We start from the raw sequence: 25,937 nt of genomic DNA, 5'->3' as shown, positions 1-25,937 counted from the left end.
GTACAGAACACACACACTTCATTCTATACATCCGTTTGAATCATTTACACACTGCTGTAATCAATCTTAAACACTTGTATCATTTTTAACTGACTAATACTGATATAATCAGGGTTTGAGAGATATTGCTGAACATACTGTATTCACCAAACAGAGATAGACTGATATAAATAAATATTTATATCAAATAATAGCTAAATATTGCCCTATCCTAACAAACCATACAACAATGTAAAGCTTATTCATTCAGCTTTCTGGTGATGTATTCATTTCAATGTAAAAAAAAAATTGCCTCCTGTTTACCAATCTTCCTCACTTTCGTGCTTCCTCTTCCATACTGCAACATTGGCTTATTTATTGAAGATTAATATGTATAGCTCCTGTAAAACATATTTATTGAAGACTACTATTTATAGCTATACTACTGTAAACATGTTTATTGAAGACTAACAGTTTATACCTACTGCTTTTTTATTGTGTTTACAGCTGATTGGTGTGTCTACAGTAGTGTGTGTGTGTGTGTGCACACCTGATGGCTGTGTTTATCCTATGGTACATGTGTGTGCTCACTTGAAGGCCTTTGCTTTGAAATTGCAAGGAAATTCCATTATGTTAAAATGTCTGTGTCATAAGCATCCAAGTGTGTTTAGTGATTTGCATATCACTGTGTGTAATGTTTTGCAAAGAGAGTGAAGCTGACAATGTGCTTACAGTTGTGCAGATCTGGCCTTGTGTTTTGCTCCTTGAGTGTACCGTTTTGCTAATAGTGAGAAAAGTTTAATTTTTAGTGTGTTAGCAATCATGAAAACCTGTAAGCAATCATACAAAACTGTCAATTGCAGCACAATAAGCTCTCTCGGCCACCGTACATTTGCACAAAAATGAAAATGAATCTATAATTTAGTCACCCTCAGTGCATCCTCAGTGTATACGCTTTTCTTTTTCTTTTTTTCAGTAATTTTTAAAAAGTCTATTACTCCTGGGTTTCTCAAGTGTGACAGTGGAAACGGGCTGTTTTTCTAACAGTTTTTCTCAATTGTTTACACACATTTTCTGAAAGCATATCTCATATAGTCAGAACTCTACACACAAAGCACACACACATTGGGCAAAACCCTTCAATTCTTCTGCAAAATCAAACTCTACATTCAAAACAATGCGATTTCTTCTCAAAATGGTGTTTTGTTTTCAAATGCCTACAAGCCATCACATGAGTAGACATTTATAAGAACCAGTTGAGCACTGATGTGCTTAATGTAAAACACTATGACCACTTCATCTCCATTCATCATAATGACTTACTGTAAGCCTTTTTTTTGTTCAGTGTTACACTTACTACCTAGGCCTATAGAAGTGTATTGTAAAATATTTCAGAATATCGTTTTTATACAAAACACACAAATACCAAATATATTTTACTGGATTTTTACCACAAAACAGTGTACACAGTGTTCATCAACTAACACAAAGCTGCACATAACGTGGTCTACATATAACATCAACAGAAGGATTTACAGAATACAGTTAAAAAAAAAAAAAAACAGCTATACTGCTTCCTCTTTTCTGTTTTGGTCGGGCCAAGCAGTAGGGTATACGTGTGTGTGGATTTCAGTATACACTTTCCATCCCCAGGCAGAAAAAAAAATCTTCAATATGTTTGCGGAATGGAGAATATGGAGGGAGATAAACAACTAAAAAACGTGGGTAGGCAGTAAACCAGTTATAAACCAGATGAGCTTTAATTTCTAAATTGCAATTCTGTGTGACAGGTGTTTACCTATGTGAAGAGTTCGTTTGCAAGGTAGGGCAACTGACTTTACAATTTTGACAGTGTGTTCCTCGTGAAAACAAGAAATTTTCTGCATGACAATTGTGCCAAATGCAGAGAATTGTGTGTAGTTTTTTGAAAAAAGTGTGTTTTAAACCTGCAATTTGAGTGTAAATTGAGTGGGATTGTGCTTGTAGTTTAGTAGAATTGGTTCAGGGGGTTGGTGCATCAGTTACATGTTGTAGTCATTGTGTCTGAAGTACAGGTAATTGTGTGTAAACAACTAAGAAAAACCAGGTCTAACAAAGTGCATCCATCTGTAATAAAAGTGCCTCTCACAGCTCCAGCAGTAAATGAAGGTCTCCTGTAGTGAATCAATACATTTTCATTTGGGAAAATGTCTATGTTTATAAACAGTTATGTGAAACTTCTGCCGTCAACTTATTTTAAGAGAATAATTTTTTGGTGTATTTAGCGCCACTAGCTGGAGGGGAGTATGCATTGCACGTTTTTTTTTTTTTTTTTTTGGAAGGCCAGTGAGGAGAAACAGAATGCTGCAAAACAAACACACAAAAAACATTCAGCTCACCTCTTGACATCAAAATCCTACATTTTATGTACACATGGAATGCCTTGAGGGTGAGTAAATTCTAATTTTATTTTTTGCATGAACCATCCCTTTAAGAAACATTCATGCCAATTTGTGCTTATTAAACGATATTTTATGCTCCCTCAATATTGTTTCTTTTTTTAATTGTTTGTTAATGTTATAAAGTCTTCAACCTATTACAAGTTGATATCTATTTTGATCTACAAGACGGATGACTTTTTTTTTTTTTTTTTTTTTTTGCTTAGTCATGGTTGCCTCATCTGATGTGCTTGGTCAACAAAAGCTCATTGTTCTTCCCTCATGGTATTACTTTACACAACAAAGTGCTTCAAGTAAGACGTCATGTTTTAGTTTTACTCAGGGCTTAAGGAGCAGGTGCCACACATTTATCTGATTTATTCTTGATCTCATGCTTGAACTAATAATTACAGCCAACTAAAGCACAACATTCACGTTCAGTGTATAAAACCCTCCATTCTAGTATTCAGATTTATTTTTGTCTCGTTTTAGATTAATAAAATCACCAACCCCATATCAAGTTTGACTGGTTTACTCAAACTGTACATAAAATAGCATCATTATATAAATATACACTGTAAAATATCCGTTTATTAGCAGCTTTCCATATTTTTGTGATTTGTGTTTTAATGTTTCCCATTTATTTATGCTTTTGAACTGTATTATGATAACTTGATATTTCTTCCAACAACTTTCATTCTTCAAATTTGAAATTTTTATTAATATGAACATTTTTAATAGTTTGAAGTAATATAATGTCTGGGTCGATGTTGAATATTACATTACAAAAACCTTGCAATAAACTGCCAGTACATTTTCTGTTGTTTTACAGACTTATTTCTCTATATAATAATTCTTAAATATTATACTAATTTAGACTACTAAAACTGTAAATAAAAGTCACTTTGTTAAACTGTAAAGTTGAATTTTCAACATCAAAAGTCGACAGAGCAGAGATCAAGGTTCCATAATGCTATTCACTACCATAAATAAACGCAAAACACTTGTGATTAACATCCCATAATGCAATTCACAACTGTAAATAAACAGATAAAAAGTGTTAATCACAAAATATATACAGCAACTGTTAAATAACAGATTTTTTTTTTACTAAAAGAGTTGTTGGTGCCAGATGAGCAAGTGCTTTATTTAGAAACTACTGCATTGCAACATGCTTTTCTTATTTTTTTTTTGACAAAATATTAAAAAAATTTTAAACCAAGAATAGTTTTGAAACAAAAAAGCAAGTTTTCTTTTCCTTAAAAGAAGCTAAATAATATAATAATTAATCTAATCTAATAAGCTAAATAATCTAACTATACTTTTATTTTGCTTACCCCACTAGCAGATTTTTTGCAAGACAAAAAAAGTAATTACTTGTCAAGAAAATGCTTCTTGATTTCAGAAGAGAAAATGAGCAGAAGTAATGTGGGAACATGCTTTTCTAAAGGGAGAGGTCAGAGAAGAATGATCAGACTGATAAAAAGGAAACATGGTATATTTTTACTGAATGGATGCTTTTTAAAAGCAAGATTTGTAGAAAAGCACCACACATCTCACTTGAAAGATGAGCTGCTGTAGGAAAAGAAGTGTACACCGTTTACACTAGCTAATGACACAAAAATAATGAATTTAGTTACAAATTCAGACAAGTCTGACATATTTGGTGGCATAACCTTGATTTTTCATGTACGGCAAATAAAAAAAATTCATTCCTTAAAAAAATAAAATGAATCTGAATGACAATATTTATGTGTGAAACATGGAAGAATGCAGAAGAATCCAAATATTTGCTGGAGTAAACGCTGAATGTATAATTTATAACCCGTTAAATCATGCAGATACATGGAAACAATGACTTAAGCATTTTATTCTGGGGCATAAATAGATTTTTTTTTACTTAGCTTTGCTCCTCCTGAGGTGATACTTATCTACGTTGTCACAACTTTACGCTAAAAACATTACACTGACTATTTGGTTTTTGTTATAGGGGTTCTAAACAATTCAAATGGGCTGAACTTAAACAAACAAACAAACAAACTAAATGTTGTAATGTTCAAGTAGTTTAATTTAATTGTTTAATTTGTTTGTTTAAATTCAGCACATATAAATTGTTCGCAACCACTTACCTAAAACTTAAAAAAGTTCAGTGTAGGTTTGAGGATGTCCTAATGTTAATTTTAATGACAGGATCTTGTAAGGTGTTTTTTTTTCCTTTTTTTATTGAAAATTACACTTGCCATTCATCTGCATTTCTCTATATATGCTCCACAGGATTTATTATTATTATTATTATTATTATTATTATTATTATTATTATTATTATTTTATACAGTTGAAGTCAGAATTATAAGCCCCCCAAAATGATTTTTAACAGAGCAAAGAAATCTTCACAGTATGTCTGATAATATTTTTTCTTCTGGAGAAAGTCTTATTTGTTTTATTTTGGCTAGAATAAAAGCAGTTTTTATTTTTTTAAACACCCTTTTAAGGACAAAGATTTTCAGCCCCTTTAAGCTATATATTTTTTAGAACAGTCATCATACCCTAACCTGCCTAATTAACCTAGTTAAGCCCTTAAATTTCACTTTGAGCTTTATAGAAAAGTCTTGAAAAATATCTAGTAAAATTATTTACTGTCATCATGGTAAAGATTAAATAAATCAGTATATATATATATATATATATATATATATATATATATATATATATATATATATATATATATATATATATATATATATATATATATATATAATTTATATATATTATTTTTGGTATGATATTGTGTATAGTCGATATTATTATTATTATTATTATTATTATTATTATTATTATTATTATTATTATCATTATTTTATTAATGCTTGCTTATAAAATGCAAACGTGAAGAGAAGAACAAATGTCAAACAAGGAGATAGGGTTTGGAATGCCAAACATAACAATAAAGAAAAAATAAGTATTATAAGCAAATGATACTCCAATTATAAATTAACATGTGTAGTTAAATAAAAATACATCAAAATGATTCAATCAATAATAAAAAACAAAACATACCAATGAGCCCAGGAATAGACAATATAAATAACATTAATATAAATTATACAAAAGCACCAAGAAGTGAAAATACATTTAATGATTTAGTTGCCTTTATGTTACAAGAGGTAAATAAAGTAAGAAAAATGTTTTATTATTTAGGCTTATTAAATAAGCCTAAATAATAATAGGCTCTGCGTGCAACATTATCACATTGCACATCAAGGAAGTAACCATTTTCAGACTGCTTCTCAAAGGTAAAAACAAAATCCAAACAAAGCATCCTTAAAGTATCCTTCACAAGCTCTCATGATCGCCCACTGTTACTCACAATTACCTGTTCAGGTAAGCCACGCCCACGATGACATTTCACTATTTACAATGAAGACGTGAAGTGACTGGAGTATAGACGGCGCGGACAAATAGTTTCAGACACAACGGACCAAGTTCTCTGTCGTCGTTTTAAATAAGAATTACAACATTTCCCTTTTATCTCATTTTTATCGCTACAACTGACGATGGATGGCGTTTGTAAATCTCCCCAGAGGCTGCTGTTTATTCTCGTGTTGTGTGTTGGACTTGTGCAGAGTTATAAGAATGGACTTGTAAGCGAGGTTTGTGACTCTATGATGCCTAATCACGGCGCTAACGCTCAGACCAGCTCTCCTCCGTTCACAGTCACTGCTGACAAAACCACATTTAAAGAAGGAGATCAAATCAAAGGTACGGTTACATTATGCTGTTATACAGTTGAAATCAAATGTTTTTAGCCCTCCTGTGATTTTTCTTTAAAAAAAATTTTTTTTTAAAAAAACCTAAATGGTATTTAACAGAGCAAGAAATTTCCCTATAAAGAGTTTTAGAGCAAGAAAGGGTTCCCTAAAATATTGTTTCTTATGGAGAAAGTCTTATTTGATTTATTTTGGCTAGAATAAAAACAGCTATTATATATATACAAAAAATACTTTAAGCTGAATGCTAGTGTCTTAAAATATCTAGTAAAATATTACTTACGTCATGGCAAAGATAAAATAATTCAGTCATTAGAAAGTTAAAACTATTGTGTTTAGAAATGTGTTAAAGCATCTCTCCGTTAAATAAAAGTTGGGAAAAATATTCATATATATAAGCCCCCTTGTAATTTTTTTTTTTTTAAAATATTTCCCAAATGATGTTTAACAGCAAGGACATTTTCACAGTATGTCTGATAATATTTTTTTTCTTCTGGATAAAGTCTTATTTGTTTTTTTTTTACATAATATATATATATATATATATATATATATATATATATATATATATATATATATATATATATAGACTATAGAATAAAATACTCATTTTACATAGTAACATTTGACACACACACACACACACACCATTGAATCCTGACAGATGATTCTTTCATCCCTCTGCATAATATGCATTGTTTATAACATGTTAACACATTGTACATACAGTATAAGCTACGCAATGCTCTATTATTTCTGAACTATTTCTTTCATGCAGATTATGTTGAGTCACTCACTACTGTCAAAATCAGTGAAATGTCATTTAAAGCTGGTCACTGTATAACACCTGTACACTTATCAACTCATATCAGTGAGTTAATGGTCTGTCTTTATCTGAGAAGTTACACTGAACAGCTTTTTTTTCTTTTCTCAGTAACGCTAAATAGCCAAACGGGATATTACTTTGAAGGCTTTATGTTGCAAGCACGCCCAGTTGGATCGAGCAGTACCATTGGCACTTTTTCTGTGACGGGGAATAATGTGCAGGTCCTCAGTTGTAATGGAATGCCTGTGAGTCTTTCTAACCCATCTCCAGTATATATACTGTATATAAAATGTTACATTAAAAACACTTAAAGCAATTGCTTACTTACCCAAAAGTGAAAACCCTTTCAGTTGTGTATAAGGTATTGAGAAGAATACTGAGAGCCTGACAGCTGGCGATACTGTATGTTTTGACTTCCATAGTATTTATTGTGTTATTTTTTAAGAATCTCTTTAAGCCTGCTGATATTTCATGTAATGTATATGGGTAAAGATGCTATGTCCTGTTTTGGTGTCTGCAATCAAATTTAAAATGTAAAAAATGTTGATTTAATATGCTTTTTAAAATTGCATTATTATTATTATTATTATTATTATTATTATTATTATTATTATTGCAGTCTTGAATTAGATACAATATTAATTTTAAATTAATGTTGTTGTTATTGTTATAATTTTTTTTGCAGCGTCACACAAAAATAAATAAAAGAATCTACCACATGCACACATTTTTTGTGTGATTGCATACAAAACAAACTGTGATTATCCAACCAAATACACCTAGATACTGTAATTACGTAATAATAATGAATTTGGCCATAAGTACTCAAACAATTGCACAGCTATTTAAAAAATGTTTGTAGTAGTGGGCTGTAATGTTGAAACACTTAATGGTGTCATATACTGCATGGGTATAAAAAGTAAAATTATTCTCTGATATCTACATGGTAGCTTTATGGCTTTGGTAAGTAATTTAAAAAAAAAAAATCTCAAGTCAACTGTTTTATAAGCTCATTTATTTCTCCATAAAATACCCATGAAATCAGAAGGTCCATTTTTTGACCATATATGGTTCGTGTCGTGAATATTAATGAGCTCCGCTTTGACCTGCAGCTCTCACAAACATGATTTACGCTGAACGCGGATACATATAAACCCAATCAGAGTGACAGTAACCTAATTTGCTCTCCAGATCTGTTGTGGATAAAAGCTAAGTCATAATTAAACTTGAAAAAAGAGAGTGATAGAGATGTATCACATTGTATTTCGAAGCTACAGTAAAAGAAAACAGAGCCAGGAATTTATATCAATATCTGCATGAATGACATTTGAGCTGAGTGATTTGACACCATTCAGCATCTACATGCGTTTGTTGAAACATACATATCACATTTCACAATAAACACGAAACGAGGTGGTCATGAGTGGAATTTTATGGCTTGATTGTGTTTATAAGGCGAGTTTAAATATGCCTTGTGCTGTCATTGCCCAGTAGCACAGTAAACAATATAGGTTTAAGATACTTCAAAATCCATATATTGTTTATTTATGAGACAAGAGACTTGTGTTGAGTCAGCTCATTTTAAATAAGTAGATTGATTTTGTTTGAGTGTAGTCATATTGGATATTGTTATGAAAAACAACATTGATCATTTCCTTTATGTTTGATTATTAATTATACTATTGCTTTGTTCAGGGTAGAGCAGTCTCTCACACATCAAATGCTAAAACAACTTCAGTTCAGGTTACATGGACAGCACCTACATCTGGACAGCTCGGAAATATAGAGTTCAGGTATAATTTTTCTATCATTCACCTTTTCATTTCCCTACATCATTTGTGACAATCTGTTGTTGTTGTTTCAGTGTAACATTTGTGAAGTCTACTGCTACCTTTTGGGTTAAAGTCAAGAGCTCTGCCATTGTATATAATGGCACAATAACTACTACTAATACTACTACTGTCACCCCAACCGTAAGTATACTGTACACCAGAAAAAAAACTATCATAATTTATGTATTAATGGTTAGTTAATATTAACTTAATATTTAAGTTAAATATGTTTACTTAGCGGCAGCATGGTGGCTCAGTGGTTAGCACTCTCACCTCTCAGCAAGAAGGTTGCTGGTTCAAGTCTCGGCTGGGCCAGTTGGCATTTCTGTGTGAAGTTTTCATGTTTTCCCCATGTTTGCGTGGGTTTCCTCCGGGTGCTCCGGTTTCCCCCACAGTCCAAAGACATGTGGTATAGGTGAATTAAAATAAATTAAATTAGCCATAGTGTATCTGTGTGAATGATTATGTACTGTATGTGTGTTTCCTAGTACTAGGTTGCAACCGGAAGAGCATCTGGTGTGTAAAAAAATATGCTGGAATAGTTGTTGGTTCATTCCCTTGTGGTGACCCTCGATAACTAATATACTAAGCCAAAGGAAAATTAATAAATGAATGATCAATGACTGTTTACTCAGAGTTTACTTAAAGCTGCAAACATTATCTGTTAAATTAGTTTTTTTATAGACCACAACCTTTGCATTTTTGCACGCTTCCACCTCCTACCCCCCTCCAAATTTATAAATGAGACCCCAGATTTCAGAAATAGGGCTTATATCTGTCCATCTATTCAAACAGAAGTCTCTTTGGTCATTTCAGGTTGCTTCAATTCCTGGTTGTGGGAGCACAAAAGTCTGCTTCAGTGAGCCCAACAACTGTAACCCAACCACCAGCACCAGCTGCTACTTTGTGGCCGTGCAGACTTCATCTGACCAGTCAGAAATGAAGATTGAAATGTTTGGCCAGGCTGATGGATATGTTGCCATTGGGTTTTCAGATGACAAGGAAATGGTAAAGTATATACTTTGTTTTGGCAAGAAATCAATCTGTGAGTGTTTACTTCTTTATTTGTCTAAAATGCTTGTGTTGTGTCCTAAATGAAAGCATTCATACCCAGTTTACTTTGCACTAGGGCTGCACAATATATCGTTTCAGCATCAGTATTAAATAGTCACATGGCAGGATCTGCAATCAAGTTTATATATTGGGCAGGAGTCACAGTTCAGAAAGAAATGAGATTTGTGAAGTCACTGCAGACCTATAATGGAATGAAAGTTTATCATTTGCACGTTTTAAGCCCCATTCAGGCACAAGAGAGTTTTTTTGCTCACGTTTTCCGTCAACGTTTAACGCCTCTTGACTGAATAAAGGGCGTCAATGTGATCACAGCGTCAAAATCTTCTCCACCAATCAGATTGGCACTTTTGTTCAAGTGCACAGAGCTGCTGAAGTTACAGTAAACAGCTCTTGGAGGCGCTTCAGCGTAAAACTGTCAATGCGAGCGCACATTGCCCAGACGTGATGAACATGGAGCTGCTTATTGCACTGGTGAACAATCATTTCTTCATCGCTAGAGCTGGAGCTGCTGCTTGAACCATCCATGCTTGTTCGAGTCACCAGTAACTTTAACAACAAGCGTGTGAACTTCCTCTCTTCCTCTTCTTCTGTGTTATAAGCAAGTGTCAGAAGCTTAAAGTTGACGCCAGTGAAAATTGATTGGGTTTGAGCATGGACCCATCCTGCCTTGTATCAACGGTTCAGGTGTTCTGGTGTTAGTGTTGTAATGGTGTAGGGGATATTTTCTTGACACACTTTGGGCCCATTAGTACCAATTGAGCATCGTATCAACAGCCCACCTGAGTATTGTTGCTGACCATGTCCATTTCTTTATGACCATAGTGTACCCATCTTCTAATGGCTACTCCCAGCAGGATAACGCTCATGTCATAAAGCGCGAATCATCTCAGACTGGTTTCTTGAACATGACAATGAGTTCACTGTTCTCAAATGGCCTCCAAAGTCAGCAGATCTCAATCCAATAGAGCACTATTGGGATGTGGTGGAACAGGAAATTCGGATCATAGATGTGCAGCCGACAAATCTGCAAAAACTGCATGATGCTATCTTGTCAATATTGACGAATATTTTCAGTACCTTATTGAATCTATACCATGAAGGATTAAGGCAGTTCTGAAGGCAAAAGGGGATCCAACCTGGTACTACTAAAGGCTGATTTATACTTCTGCGTCAAACGCCGGCGTATGCTACAGCGCTGACGCATAGCCCTTCGCCGTGGCCGTTGGTGTCACTCACGTGCACCTCTCAAAAAATTTAACTACACGTCGCAACGACGCGTAGCGCAAGCTCTGTGATTGGTCAGCTTGGTGGCGCTGACGAGTCTGGGCGGGACCGAGAGCCGCGTGAATGGTGCGAGCCTGATAAAGCAATTGTTTACAAGTGTGGAGTCCCGTGAGGGAGCTCTGGATGGAAATTTTTGTTTTGTGTTTACCTCATGGTTAAAGTTGTTGCACGTCCGCCGGTTCCTGCCTCAAAATGAACAAGTTTAAGCCACTTGTACATCCCGGAAGTGTTCAGGAAAAGCAACACAGCAGCGAAGAAACTCAACACAGAGGAACATTTACACCTCACTGCCAACTAGCGATTCGGAAGTGTTAATGCAGACCAACAGAGACAGCGCGCAGAAGTATAAATGCACAGCTACATGCGTTGCATGCGCCGTGGGTTACGCCGGTCACTTGACGCAGAAATATAAACCAGGCTTAGGTGTACCTAATAAAGTGGCCAGTGAGTGTATTAATAGCATACATATGAGCATTTCTGCATTTCGCAGTGCCATTTTTTCCATGTGCGTTTGGCTGCATTCTCTGTAGATAAACCAGCTGCAATGTACAGTTAGGAATCCCATCTGAGATATTTCGTGTCACTCGTGTTTCAGTTTAACTGCAGATTCAGTCATTAAAAATGCAGAAACAATACTCCATTATTTTTAGCCACATGTGTCAGAGTCATCATTTCAAACGTACAAAGGGATTACTTTTATTTGTATAGATGCACAATAAAAACAAAACTGTATGGCTTTTTAAAATAAAGCAAGCACAGGCTGTTAAAACGGCTTGCCATAAGTTAGTGCAGGGATTTTAAACTGAGCTCCTGCAGAGTTTAGTTGTGACCCTGCTTCAACACACTTACCTGTAGGTTTCAAACAAGACTGAGGGACTCAGTTAGTTTTATCCGGTGTGTTTAATTAAGGTTGGCCCTCCAGGAACTGAGTTTGACTCTTGTGCATAAGCATGTCAAAACAGCATACTTGTTTGGATTTCATGATACAACATGTATACGGTTTCACCCCTAATCTACAGACTTGTAAGCATCTAATTTCCCATGAAGGCATTATATAAATATACAATATAAAAGAAGCTACTTACTCTTGCATGTGTGCATGCCTCAACAAGCAGCAGAAAAACAAGTATGCAGGTTCCTGGAAAGCGCATTTCCAGGAATACGAGACCGTTAAATAGTTTTTTAAAAAACGCTTTGTTGCTGTTTTCAGGGCAATGACGATGTTTACATATGTGGAAAGGACAACAATGGCAACCTTCAAGTGCAACATGCATTTAATTCTGGAAAATCATCTCCGGCTATTCTTTCACTGGTATGAATCACTTTCTTTACTCACGATGGCATCATTTTTAATTAGTTTCTAACATGGATTCTACTTGATTTACAGGGCAATGTAACCAACATCCTGACAGCACTTACGAATGGAAATATTAATTGTTCATTTACTTCTCGTAACACCATCAGCACTGCAAGCAGAGCAGCATCTAATAATGAATATCACCTGATGATCGCTGCTGGATCTTCAAATCAAGGTCTGCAGTTCTGATTTTAAATTCCTTTGTTATTGTTATTTTTTTAAATGGACATATATAGTCATGATGCATCACAATGGTGAAGGTCACTGGTTCGAGCTTCGGCTGGGTCAGTTGGCATTTCTGTGTGGAGTTTGCATGTTCTCCCCGTGTTCGCGTTCGCTCCGGTTTCCTCCACAAGTCCAAAGACATGCGGCACAGGTGAATTGGGTAGGCTAAATTGTCCGTTGTGTATTTGTGTGAATGAGTGCGTATGGATGTTTCCCAGTGATGGGTTGCAGCTGGAAGGGCATCTGCTGCGTAAAACATATGCTGGATAAAATGGCGGTTCATTCCGCTGTGGTGAACCCTGATTAATGAAGGGACTAAGCAGAAAAGAAAATGAATGAATGAATATATAGTCATGTTAAATTAACATGTTTATAATCTGTCAGAGTTTCCCAGTACTGGGTTGTGGCTGGAAGGAAATCCGCTGTGTTAAACATGCTGGAGTAATCGGCGGTTCATTCCACTGTGGCAACCCCTGATTAATGATAATAATAATAATACATTGTATTTAAAGGTGCCTTTCTGGCAACTCAAGGTCACCGTACAATAAAACAAGAGCAATAATAAGTGTTTCCCAGTGCTGGGTTGCAGCTGGAAGGGTATCAGCTGTGTAAAACATATGCTGGATAGGTTGGCGATTCATTCCGCGGTAGCGACCCCTGATGAATAAAGGGACTAAGCCGAAAAGTAAAATAAATGTATTAATTAAAATAAAATATTAATGTATAATGTTTATATTTAGAATTTGCACTTTTTCAAATATTTTTAATGTATTTTAATTTTAATGTTGTTATTTTTACTGTTGTCTTAGTAATGCTTTTGTATTTTTTAGTAGATTTAGTATTGGTATTAGATTACAAAATAGTTTTGGTTTTATTTATACTACCAGACCTGTTGCTATAACATCAACTCTCGGATGAGCTTTGAAGAACGAAACTTTGAGTAATCCACATACATACATTGATTAATTCATAAATGAAGATCAGACCCTGGATCATCACACACGTTTGAAACTGAAGGTGAGGACTTCATTAATCATATAAACTCTTTTTTGTTTTTCAATTCCCTCCCTTTTTAGGCAACATCCAGTTTCACACCAATAAATATGTCAGCAGCACCAAGGCTAATTTACTAAATCCAAGTGTTGTCATCACAAGTGAGGAAGAGTTTCCACCCATTGTTAAAGCCCATGGTGAGTTCATCATTACACAGTTCACAAAGGAACTGGTGTTATTATGGTCCTAAATATATCCGTCTGTCTTAGGTTGCCTAATGTTAATCTCCTGGATGGCGACGGGCAGCATTGGGATGATCATTGCACGCTATTTAAAGGGAGTCGCTAAGGGCCAAGGCTGTTGCGGTAAAGATTTCTGGTTTGTGGTAAGTAGTTTTACAGCTATTACTCACAAGAGTAAATCAGATCCATTTATTGACATTTTGAAGACAGTGGTTGGCAAAGTAATCTCCTGCATAATCATTAGCAATTGTAAATGGTAAGAAAGAGAATAGCTGTTTGTGTGCGAAGAGGGAAGATGGGAAACTGGATATGTAGTTAATGCTCTTGTTTACTTTTCAACATTTTTTTTTTCCAAATTGCATTGATAGATTTGGAGGGCACGTTCAACTGAAGCCTTTTGCTTTCATTGGATTCTGAGATCAAATATAATTAGACTGTAAATAAATATACAGTAATAGAAAAACAAATCAGAGATTTATTGGGGAACTTTATTCGGTCCCACTTTATAGTAAGAGGCCTTCTTTAATATGTACTAACACTAAATTTTGTCATTTGTTACACTGTACAGTACTTATTATGTAAATACATATGTTTGCATTGTACTTATGATAGATTTTAATATATATGTAATTACATTGTTGACCTTTACTTACATCTTAACCCACTCTTATTGAAACAAAACTGATAAGTTTTGATATTAAGCAGAACATTTTGACTGTCATACAAAAATCACTTACTGAATTGGTGCTTACTTTTAATATCATCACTTGATTTAACACCCTCTGTTAAAAGCAAAAACAAACTGTTTAAGATTAGTAAATGTAGCGAGTAAAATAATTGGTGAGAGACAAACACCTCTCACTGATTTATTTTAAGCAGCAATGAAAAGACAAACCTCCGCTATTGTGGAAGACTCTTCCCATCCCTTACATGGTTCTTTTAACCTCCTAGGGCTTAGTGGCCACATACATGGACAGCACATTTTAGCTCTTATGTCTTATATTTTGTCACAGACATACAGTGTCATCCTGCAACTGTTTTGCAACATATGAAATGTTCCAAACACCATGTTAATTGTCCAAAATGGCCACACAATGTTGCTTTTACTGATAGTCAAAACATGTTCAAAGTATGTGTGTATGTGTTATTAATGTATTAAAAACAGTCAGGAAAAAACTGCTGTGTTCAAGGCAGAAATAAAGAGTTTTTCCTTCTATTACATAAAGATAACTTTATTGTGTCTTATGTAAATTCTGACCACTTTTTTCACTAAAAGTACATCATATCAAAAGATGATACTAATTAGGTTTCAATAAGCCCAAATAGCGAAGAGAAGTAAAAAATGCATGTAAAAAACAGATTTGGGCCTTAAGAGGTTAAGTTACTTCCGTCAGACAGATGGTATAAAGTCGCTTTAGCAAAAAAGGCTAAACAAGATGATATTTCATCCCACTGCCACTGGATTTTAAAATAATTATGTAAGTGTATTTAGGTTTTGCTTTTGCATGAGAGCCTCTCTCTAAAGTTGTTCTTGTTCAATGTTCTTATCCCTGTGGGGATAAACAGTAAAGTTTGTTGAATTGAATTGAATTGAATTGAATTGAATTGAATTGAATTGAATTGAATTGAATTGAATTGAATTGAATTGAATTGAATTGAATTGAACTGAGTTGAATTGAACTGGACTGAACTGAATTGAAAACTACCCATATCACCAAACCTGTCCCTAATCCTACCCACATCTGCAATACATAATGATCACAGTAAATACATTGTATTTATTTTTTGATGCAAGTACATAGTAGTTAAAGCCACCTAATATAAAGTGGGAGCCTTTATTCATAGCATGTTTAATTTTTAACAGTTGGCCAAATTAACAGTTAATGTTCTTTTTCATGTTTTTCTTTTTTTATTCTCACCAACTGAACTTTTCCGGAAAAAGAAATGCCTTCTTAATAAATCCAGTGAATTCAGAGACATGTGGTCTCTTAATAAACACACCATTACATAAAAGATCAATAATAGGCCACTGTTCCTATTATAATCATATTCATTTATTCATTTTCCTTCGGCTAAGTCCCTTTATTCATCAGGGGTCGCCACATCGGAATGAATTGACAACTATTCCCGCATATGTTTTACACAGCGCATGCCCTTTCGGTGCAGACCAGTACTTTGAAAAACCCATACACACTTGTTCACAAACATACACTATGGCCAATTTAGTTTATTCAATTCACCTATAGCGCATGTCTTTGGACAGTGGGGGAAACTGGAGGACCCGAAGGATACCTATGCGAACATTGGGAGAACTTGCAAACTCCACACAGAAATATCAGCTGATCCAGCCGGGACTCAAACCAGTGACCTTCTTGCTGTGAGGCAACAGTGCTAAACACTGAGCTACCTTGTCAACCTTATAATAATAGAATAATTGTAATTATTTTTTTTATAAATATTTATAATAATTTATTTGAATATTTAATATTAATATTTATTATGTATTATTTATATATAATCTTCATATATTTACTTATAAGAATATAGCAACTTGAAGAATTATTGCAACTATGGTGGCAAATTATTAGACTCTGGTGGCTAGTAATAATTTTTTGTTTGCATTTTAGTTTAAATCACCTGTGAAATCGGATGAATTGTCATTGGTGGCCTTTATCCCCCCAATCAGCTCATTTGTGAAGTGAATTAGGTGTCATGTTGACATATGTGTTTCGTCAGTGTGACAGTGGGAAAGTTTCTTTGATGAATGCTCTGCTGTAATAAGTACAGGATGTGTGTAGTTAGCACATGTGAGATTAGATAAGAAGCCAGTTATGGTGTGTGAACTTCACTTGTCATCTTTAAGCTTTATGGCATTATATAACAGATTATAACTCAATACTAATTTAATACAGCAGTTCAATGAATATAAAGATAATATAGATGGATTGACTCAGATTTCAGCTCAATATGAACACACTGACATTTAGCTGTTTTCTAAGGCATGGGGATGGTTAAATATGTTGAATGTGTCTAATTATGGATTGTTTCTTGTTCCACAGGCTCACGTGTCTCTGATGACCCTGTCAGTCATTGCCACGGCCATCGCATTCATCATAGTGTTCGTTAGTGCTGGAGACTGGGTTGGGGTAAATACATTTATAACACTTTAGTTTAAGGACCTATTCCAGGGTATCCGCATTAAACTTGCTGATATATTCACTTGTACATCTTAAACATTTTAATGGGTCTCAATTTGTCAGTGCACATGTAAAGCTACCCAATTAGGCCATTTATAAAGGTATTTATAGACTGGATGTGGTGAGGACACTGCCCTGGACTTTCAGTTGTACATTTAGCTTATTATAGTGTTTAAAGCTTGTCAAAGATAAACAAATGTATGTATGATTTGCATGTTTTGATAAATTATTTAAGTATTATTCAAGTAATTAGATTTTTTTTTATGGGACAAGTAAAAATCCGTACAGTTTAGCCATGTAAAAATCAGAAATTTAATTCATAATAGTCTTCAAAAATCTTAAATTCGACTTGGTGAAACCTGCAGAAACCCTCAATTCTCATTGACTAGAAGCTTGTCAATTATTAAGATAGAATGAAATCCTGCAATGCTTTTCGCCAATTACTTAAGATATTTGTACTTTTAATGTAATATTTGGCATGGTCTTATTCTACCCTACTAATATTTAAAACTAACTCCACTTTAATAGCTATTAATAAGCAGCAGATTAGGAGTTTATTTGAGGCTTGGTTAATAGTGAGAACTGTGCCTTAAAATAAAGTGTGACCAAATTTTTGTATATGTAAACAATGTGTTTGAATGGAAAACGTTCAGTTAGTTTCAGTTTCTCTCTAGCTATGTGTAATCTACTGATAGCATTTCTGCCAACAAAAAAGCCATTGATGGCAAAAGGTAGCATGGTTTTAGACTTACTTACAGTTGAAGTCAGAATTATTAGCCCCCTTTTGATTTTATTAAATTTTTTTTTTAATATTTCCCAAATTATTTTTAACAAAGGAAGGAAATTTTCATAGTATGTCTGATAATATTTTTTCTTGTGGAGAAAGTTTTATTTGTTTTATTTTGGCTAGAATAAAAGCAGTTATTAGTTTTTTAAAAAACATTTTTGGGACAGAAATGTTAGCCCCTTTAAGCAATTTTTTTTTTCGATAATCTACAGAACAAATCATCGTTATACAATAACTTGCCTAATTACCCTAACCTGCCTAGTTCACCTTATTAAAATAGTAAAGCCTTTAAATGTCACTTTGAGCTGTATAGAAGTGTCTTGAAAAATATCAAGTAAAATTACTATTACTAAATTATTATTTACTGTCATCATGTCAAAGATAAAAAAAAAATTCTTGTACTTTAATTGTGAAACAGACTTTGGTGTCTTAGAAAAAAAAAACGCCATCAATGGCAAAATGTAGCATGGTTTCAGACTCATTTATATACATTTATACACACACACACAGACTTACAGTTACAGAAATCTAATTTATAAATAAGACATTACATAAAATAACAGGCCAATATTTCAATTCTAGTGTGTTTTTGAAGCAGATTTCTTGTACTTTAATTGTGAATCAGACTTTGGTGACTTAGAAAATCAGCAACTACTTTAAAATTCGAACAGATGATAGTTTTTTAATATTAATACATATTACATAGGGCTGTGCAATATATCATTTTAGCATCAATATCGCAGTTTGTGAATGTGGACCTTGCAGAATCTACAATGTTGAGACTGGATTATAGCTAACCAGAAAACTTGGTTTAGAACAAATAAACATTTTTTTAAGGTCTGTGATTAGGTACAATTTTAAGCAAATTTAACCCATTTGGGCTCTAGAAGCTCTAGAAATTGTTGTAAACAAACAATTAACAAAAATTCATTGTATTTATTTACTTCTATAATGAAGAGTACACTACTTGTCAAAAGTCTTGTCCCGATCATTCTTATAGAAATCAGTCAAGTTCGGTGATGGAAAAAACGTGGTTAGGGGTTAAATTCAGTATGTGGCGTGCGAGAGACATTACACATCACAGGAGAGGGGAATTCTTCAGCAGAATAGTCCTCCTTCTCAAACTTCAGCCTCCACATCTATGGATTGGCCAGCCCAGTAAACATACATGAACATTATTGAGCATGTCTGGGGTAAAATGATGGAGGAGGCATTGAAGATGAATCCAAAGAATCATGATAAACTCTGGGAGTCCTGCAAGTACGCTTTCTTTTCCATTCCAGATGACTTAATTATTAAGTCATTTGAGTCATTGCAGAGATGTATGGATGCAGTCCTCCAAGCTCATGGGAGTCATACACAATATAAATTTTTTTCCAACTGCACCATACCTTACACTCCATATTAAATAATGAAAAATCAAGGCATGATTGTTTTATTTTGATAAAATAAGCATAATATAGTGGTCTTTGCTTTTCATAATTTACTTCTGATACCAAATGATCAACTAGAAGTCAAGTTACTATTTGTTGTTCCTAAAACTTGGATAGGCCACAAGACTTTTGACGGGTAGTGTATAATAGTTAACATTTGAGGCAGATGAGAAAAAAGCTTTTCAAAATTGTTTTTAGGCAAGAATGGAATAGTTTTAGGATAATTTTGATAAAAGATTTGGTCAACTTCAGATGTTTACTACTGTATAAAGTGCCATTTTACATTTGATTATTGAATTTCTGCACCTCAATACTGTTAGACTCTCCAGAAAACCATAAAGAACTGTCTATTTCATTTGCATCTTTGTTTTATTAATTAACTTTTAGACATTACATTAAAATAATTAATGTTTAATTCATTTATGCTTGTAATATTTATTACTTTTATGCTGATTTTACTCCCTTACAAAATCATCACAATCAGTGTAAATTTATTGTAATTTTTTATTTAATGGCGTTGTGTCATCTTATATTGTGACATATAAATGTGAAACTATATTCATATCACAATTTATATTACAGAAAATCAAAATACCGTCAATTTTTTTCCAATATCGTGCAGCTCTAATATAACCTATATATTTTAAACCAGTATTTAAAGTCTGAAACATGGAACATTTAACACTGATCTACTGTCATTTTCTGCATATAAATGCTCTAATATAAAATCCCTTTTTTGAAATTTTTGAAGACATGTTATCAGTCGTTTATAAGACATAAATGCACATTTTAAGCATGTCCCTAGTATTGGAAAAAGCTCTTGATTTTGGTAGTTTAAAGTAAAGTGTGTCTAACTTTAGTCTGTTTTTAGGGGGCTCATCCTGTCCTGGGCTGTTTGGTGATGATCCTCAGTCTCATTCAGCCCATCGTCGCTGCTTTCCGATGTGAGCCGCAACATGAACGGTGAGAATATAACCATAGCTATGTTTTTTTGTTTAATTAGTGAGGACTGGGGATCAATACAAATGTTCTTTAATAAAGACTACAATTAAAGTGTATCATTTCACATAATCCATTAATATGTTAATTCTTGTAATAATGTTAACTAATAGGAATTGGTGTACAAAATATGAATAAGAACTTGGTTAAAGGTCTGTATATCTCGTTAGCTATCTCGTAGTGGCTGACGGTCCTCACTTAGAGATGATCCTCATCATATTAAATCTGGTGGTTTTCTTTACAGGAGGTTTGTTTTCAACTGGGCTCACTCCTGCAATGCTTTCGCCATCAAATGCCTGGCAGGTATAGTATGATATCATTTCGTCAGTGTCTGCTCTGTCATTGTCCTCGGAAGAAAATAAGGTTTCATTCTGTCCCACAGTTGCTGCGATTTTCACCGGTCTGGCTCTGTTTGAAGAATATGATTCAGATGGGTGGATGTTGAAGGTTATGGGAGGTTATTTGGCCTGGGAGGCTCTGATGTACATTCTGCAAGATCTGAACCTGCGTGCCAAGAAAAAAGGTAATCTGATGCTAAATTTTACATTAATCAATGCTGTATCAATGCTGCAGACTGGAAGAAGCATAAAACTACCACTGAATAAATGATTTTTATAGTTCATAATTATAATAATTAAAAAAAAAACTACTGTAAAGTTTGGCGTTAGCATATTTGTTTATTTATATTTTTAATATTCATTTTAAAAGAAGTCAGTTGTGGTCACCAAAGCTGCAGTTATTGTTCAGCTATGATTTATTATTGCAATTTAAAGATGACAGTTTTCTGTTGGGATATATATTTAAAAATACTAATCATTTCGGTGATGGTAAAGCTAAATTAAGAAATGGGTTTTAGTTTGACCTTTCTCTTAAGAATCCAGTGTTGCCAGACTCGTGGTTTTCCCACATTCTTTTGAAAATGCAGTGATGGAAGAAAAATAGCAGGTTACATTTCTTTTAGGGGGATACCTTCGTGATGCTGTGTGTCATTTATCGTCATACGGTTCTATTGAGCTTCAAAGTTTTTGCATTCCATATAGCAAACAATATGTGTGTAACAGTTCTCTTTCATACATTAACATGACAAACTCTAAATGTACTCTAAATGTCAATTTTCGAGATTCTCTTAAATTTGCAAACTGGGGTAAGAAGTCATTTTTCACTTTGAATTAAGGTACTATCTGGCAGATCATTAATTAAAAGCATTACTCAAGAAATACAATCAGTCTGCTTATCAATTTATTAATATAAGAAAATAGGTGTTGTAACAATATGTTGATGTTTGAGAAAGTATTTTTTTTTTGCATTCTATAATATTTATTTAATGATTAAGGATGAATATTTTCTCTTGTTCAAATTAAGCATACAAGACTGCTAAATGGTTTGTCCAGAGTTGATGTTAATTTTATGTAATTATTATGGTGATATTTATTGTTGTAATTAAGATCCCATGAATTAAATTAATTATTTGCCTTTCAATGCTTAATATCAAATTTAAGAACTTACAAAACAGGCTGTTAAACAAAGTTTAATAAACACTGAAAATAAACACTAACTGTTTATGTTCTGTAACTACAGTAAACAAATAAAAAAAAAATTCACATTTAATTTGTAGCATTTCTTATTTTATTTTTTTTACAATGGAGCAGTCTGGTGGAATGACAAAGAAAGCTGTTTCTGATTGGTCCTTGTGTGTACATCCGAAATGCTGATCGACTCACTTTATTGAACCAAGCTAGAGTTTGATTTTGTAGATAAAAACTTTTTTTTTTTTTTAAGTCTTAAAATGTAAACAACTTCACACAAAAGCCCATCACATAATGTAATCAAGTCATATTTAATAAGAATATATGAACGAAAAATGTCAGATAGAACCTTATAATTTCAAGGTGGCGGAGCTATGGAGCTATGGAGTTCTGATTATTTAAATAATTATATATTTTTCTCTTAAAAAAATATTTTCCAAATTATTTTTAACAGAGCAAGGAAATTTTCACAGTATGTCTGATAATATTTTTTCTTCTTCAGAAAGTCTTAATATTTATTTTATTTCGGCTAGAATAAAAGCAGTTTTTAATTTTTAATTTTTATTTCAAAATTATTAGGCACTCTAAGATATTTTTCCCCGATTGTCTACTGAACAAACCAACGTTATACAATCACATGGGAAATTTCCCTATTCCACCTAGTTAAGCTAATTAACCTAGTGTGGGAAAAAATGAATTTGTTTTTATTACTTTTGTGTCTTTATTTTTTATTAGAAAAATGTTTAGACTAACAACAGATTAATCAATATTTTTCTATTGTATGATACCACATAGTGACCAGACACACTTCCTTTTTTTAACTGTGCTGCATACTTTTAGAAGGAACTGCTGACAAGATGGGAAATAGCAGAATAAGAATAATTATAGTGCAGGGGCTATTGTTCCAGACTGCTGTTTAATACAAAAGTCTAGACATGTCACAAGGAGCATGAAGCTTGTAGAGGTTGTGAAATATATTAAAGATGCACGTAATTGTTCAGTTTTGGTATGCAGAGTAGGGTTGCAGAAAGAGAAAGTATGTCTTGGGTACAAGAGCCAAGGGACTGCAGAATGACTGATAAGTGACGTTACACCAAAAACTCCACCTGTTAATATCAGCTGTGTATATATGCTGGAGTCAGGAAATGTTTGCTAGTTGCGAATCACCTTAATGTAATTCTTGTATTGCATTGGAGTAATGTAACCCAGCACTCTGTCCTCGAATTATTAATTTGTATCTAATAAATTACTAATATTTTTGGCATTGAAGAAAAACCTCTCCAGACCTTTTCTTATTGAACAAGCATGGAATTGGGTAAAAATATTCCAACACTAGTTAAGCCTTTTAATGTCAATTTAAGCGGTATAGAAGTTTCTTGAAAAATATCTAGTAAAATATTATTTACTGTCATCATGACGAAGGTAAAATAAATCAGTTATTAGAGATGAGATATTAAAACTGGCATGTTTAGAAATGTGTTGAAAAAATCTTCTCTCCATAAACAGAAATTTGGGAAAAAAATATTCTGACTTCAACTGTATGTATATTTTTAATTTGCTGTTATTTGAAAATCAAGGTTATTCTTTCATTTTATTTCAGATTCTCAGCTTTGCAGTTGCGAACCGGTAAGTTTATATTGGCAGGCATCTCATTATATACAACATTTATTAAACTCCATACTGTATAACCATGTACATTTTTTGATTTTATAGTAATATCTTGTTTGTTTGTTTGTTTTCTTAGATGAGTTCTGAAACAATCCTGCTTTTCGTGTTCATAATCGGAAATCTGGCCTTCTTGATAGCACTTCTTGTTGGAATTGGCTCAGCTTGAGTAGATCCATCCTGATACTGATTCTGGAGCTAATTGTGGCTCTTTTGTTATATAAGATGTATGTTTTATATATTTTTATTTAATCAAAGATAATTCAGTTTCTTACTTCTCGGTGGACCTCTGCATATTTTGTTTTTGTTACTTTTTCAGTTAATATGGCTTTCTCCTCCTGGGTTACCTACTAAATATTGAACAACGAGCCTATGAGTAATGAATATAATGTAATTACTGTACTATTCATTATGAAGGAATTATTAGGAAGTATTATCTCTCAACTTTAATTAAAAAAATCATATTTTTATTTTACTTTTACAATTTCATTTAAGCTCAAAATGAATAAATGTTGATTCAAACATTTATGAAAAATGTATAACTTTTATAAAGATTTCTATATGATTTTGTATGTGTATATATAGATCTTATATTTCGAATGTCTTGTCAACAGCCACTAGGTGGCAGTGTCATAACAGGTATTTTTAAGCAGCTATTGTACATTTTCAAAGCATGAATAAGAACTCTATAACTAAATTATATGGACGGTTTTATTTGTTATTTGAATTAATAACTATTGAATTGGACATGCTTAGACATATGAATGGATGGTGATCAAAAATTTTTACAGGAAGTTTTAATAGCCATTGTCCTGTGTTTTAAGCCAACATGTTACTGTGTTCATCAATTTGCTTCTGTAAGGTTAACCTGAAAACAGAAAAGCAATGTACTAAAAATGAAAAGGTTTTCCTTTTGTGTTTTTGAAAAGGTTTGTGTACAAACAACAGAAAACAATTATAGGATCAAAAACATTATATTATGCATACTAAGTCACTCATATGGTCACTCTAGTTCATTCATTTTCTTTTCGGCTTTATTAATCTGGAGTCGCCACAGCAGAATGAACCCCCAACTTATCCAGCATATGTTTTTACGCAGAGGATGCCCTTCCAGCCGCAACCCATCTCTGGGAAACACAAACAAACTCTAAATAAAGGAATTAATTAAGCTTACAGAACCCGTTATTCCCAGGCAGTCTCCCATCCAAGTACTAGGCCCAACCCTGCTTTACATCCGAGATCAGATAAGCATCACTCAATATTTCACACATAGTTCAATATTTGAAAAAAAAAATAGTTACATAATTGCTCATATAACGTGAACACAATACACCTACAGTAGCCTAAGCATGACTAGGATATCCAAACTTGCGCTTTGAAATCAGTTTTAGGCCTGTTGTTAATATATGCTTTAAACTTTTAAAAAGTTTTTCTATTATTATTATTATTATAAAATCACAAGGGTTTTTTCAGCCTGATCTCACGAGGAAACAAGTATTTTACGCTTTGTCAGCTTAGTGGCTAATTCATGCGAATTCGAACGAGATGAGTCATATGAAAATGTACGATTTTAGAAAGGAGGCGTGGCATCAAACGCCACCCGTCACCCCAACTGTCATTGGGTGATGAGCAAATCATACTAAATTGTGCGCATTAGCCACTAAATCAAAACGTTATAAATTGGCTTGAGATTGCGTTGGTTTTTTTTACGTTCAAGAGGACTTCTCAAACTCGTTTTATAGATAAAGTAACTTTGGTAACGTTTTACGATATCAGTACATGAATAATGATGTATTAATATGTAAACTAAGCACTATTATGAACTAATGATGAGTTAAGGCTGATTATAACCTAACTTTAACTGCAAGATGAGTCACATGTGTGAATAACGGCTACCTTAATTCTTAGTACTTGTTGCTAATTAATGTATTATTTAACATTTAAGTTGGGGGCGACGCGGTGGCACAGTGGGTATTGCTGTTGCCTCACAACAAGAAGGTTGCTGGTTCGAGCCTCGGCTGGGTCCGTTCGCATGGGTTTCTTCCGGGTGCTCCGGTTTTCCCTACAAGTCCAAAGACATGAACTATGTGGGTGAATTGGGTGAGCTAAATTGTCCGTAGTGTATGTGAACGGATTTTTCACAGTGATGGGTTGCATTTTGAAGTGCATCCGCTGAGTAAAAACCGTGATGGATATGTTGGCGGTTCATTCCGCTGTGGCGACCTCAGACTAATAAAGGGGCTAAGCTAAAAAGAAAAAAAATGAATACACATTTAAGTTCAGAATGTAACCAACATGAACTCATGAGCTGTTAATGTTTAATTATGTCATGAC

The 25,937-nt window shown here is 33.6% G+C and overlaps 2 protein-coding genes across 37 annotated transcripts in view; both read left to right on the top strand.

Moving 5' to 3' along the window:
* The window catches only part of aglb (amylo-alpha-1,6-glucosidase and 4-alpha-glucanotransferase b), a 76,058-nt gene extending 73,554 nt beyond the window's left edge, over positions 1-2,504 (top strand). For 7 of the 34 annotated variants that reach the window (XR_015525121.1, XR_015525120.1, XR_015525131.1 and 4 more), the window contains exon 35: positions 251-2,122. The gene's annotated coding sequence lies outside the window, so the exon portion shown is untranslated. Of the gene's footprint in view, positions 1-250 lie in introns of all 34 variants that reach the window. The other 27 variants (XR_015525153.1, XR_015525128.1, XR_015525127.1 and 24 more) reach the window with 11 other exon arrangements.
* On the top strand, positions 2,245-24,601 carry zgc:163022. Of its 3 annotated transcripts, XM_087307983.1 has the most exons (17): positions 2,245-2,407; positions 2,624-2,710; positions 6,111-6,155; positions 7,098-7,234; positions 8,685-8,782; positions 8,854-8,962; positions 9,638-9,829; positions 12,390-12,491; positions 12,567-12,711; positions 13,838-13,951; positions 14,024-14,139; positions 17,056-17,142; positions 20,285-20,376; positions 20,657-20,715; positions 20,795-20,935; positions 23,539-23,564; positions 23,683-24,601. In XM_087307983.1, exons 1-17 carry the CDS (start codon positions 2,392-2,394, stop codon positions 23,770-23,772), a joined length of 1,656 nt encoding a protein of 551 aa, XP_087164109.1. In that variant the 5' UTR covers positions 2,245-2,391; the 3' UTR covers positions 23,773-24,601.
* Positions 24,602-25,937: the final 1,336 nt, after the last annotated feature.

The sequence above is a fragment of the Danio rerio genome, chromosome 24 (assembly GCF_052040795.2).
Source record: "Danio rerio strain M-AB ecotype USA chromosome 24, GRCz13ab, whole genome shotgun sequence".
In the NCBI taxonomy this organism is placed as follows: Eukaryota; Metazoa; Chordata; class Actinopteri; order Cypriniformes; family Danionidae; genus Danio; species Danio rerio.
The sequence above is the reverse complement of the archived record's forward strand: the minus strand, read 5'-3'. Positions and strand labels throughout refer to the sequence as shown.

What these genes read in the sequence shown, in the direction of transcription:
- zgc:163022 (XM_087307983.1), top strand. An exon ending in CTCCGGCTATTCTTTCACTG is followed by an intron (nt 12,492 to 12,566) that starts GTATGAATCACT and finishes CTTGATTTACAG; the next exon opens with GGCAATGTAACCAACATCCT. An exon ending in GTGCTGGAGACTGGGTTGGG is followed by an intron (nt 17,143 to 20,284) that starts GTAAATACATTT and finishes GTCTGTTTTTAG; the next exon opens with GGGGCTCATCCTGTCCTGGG.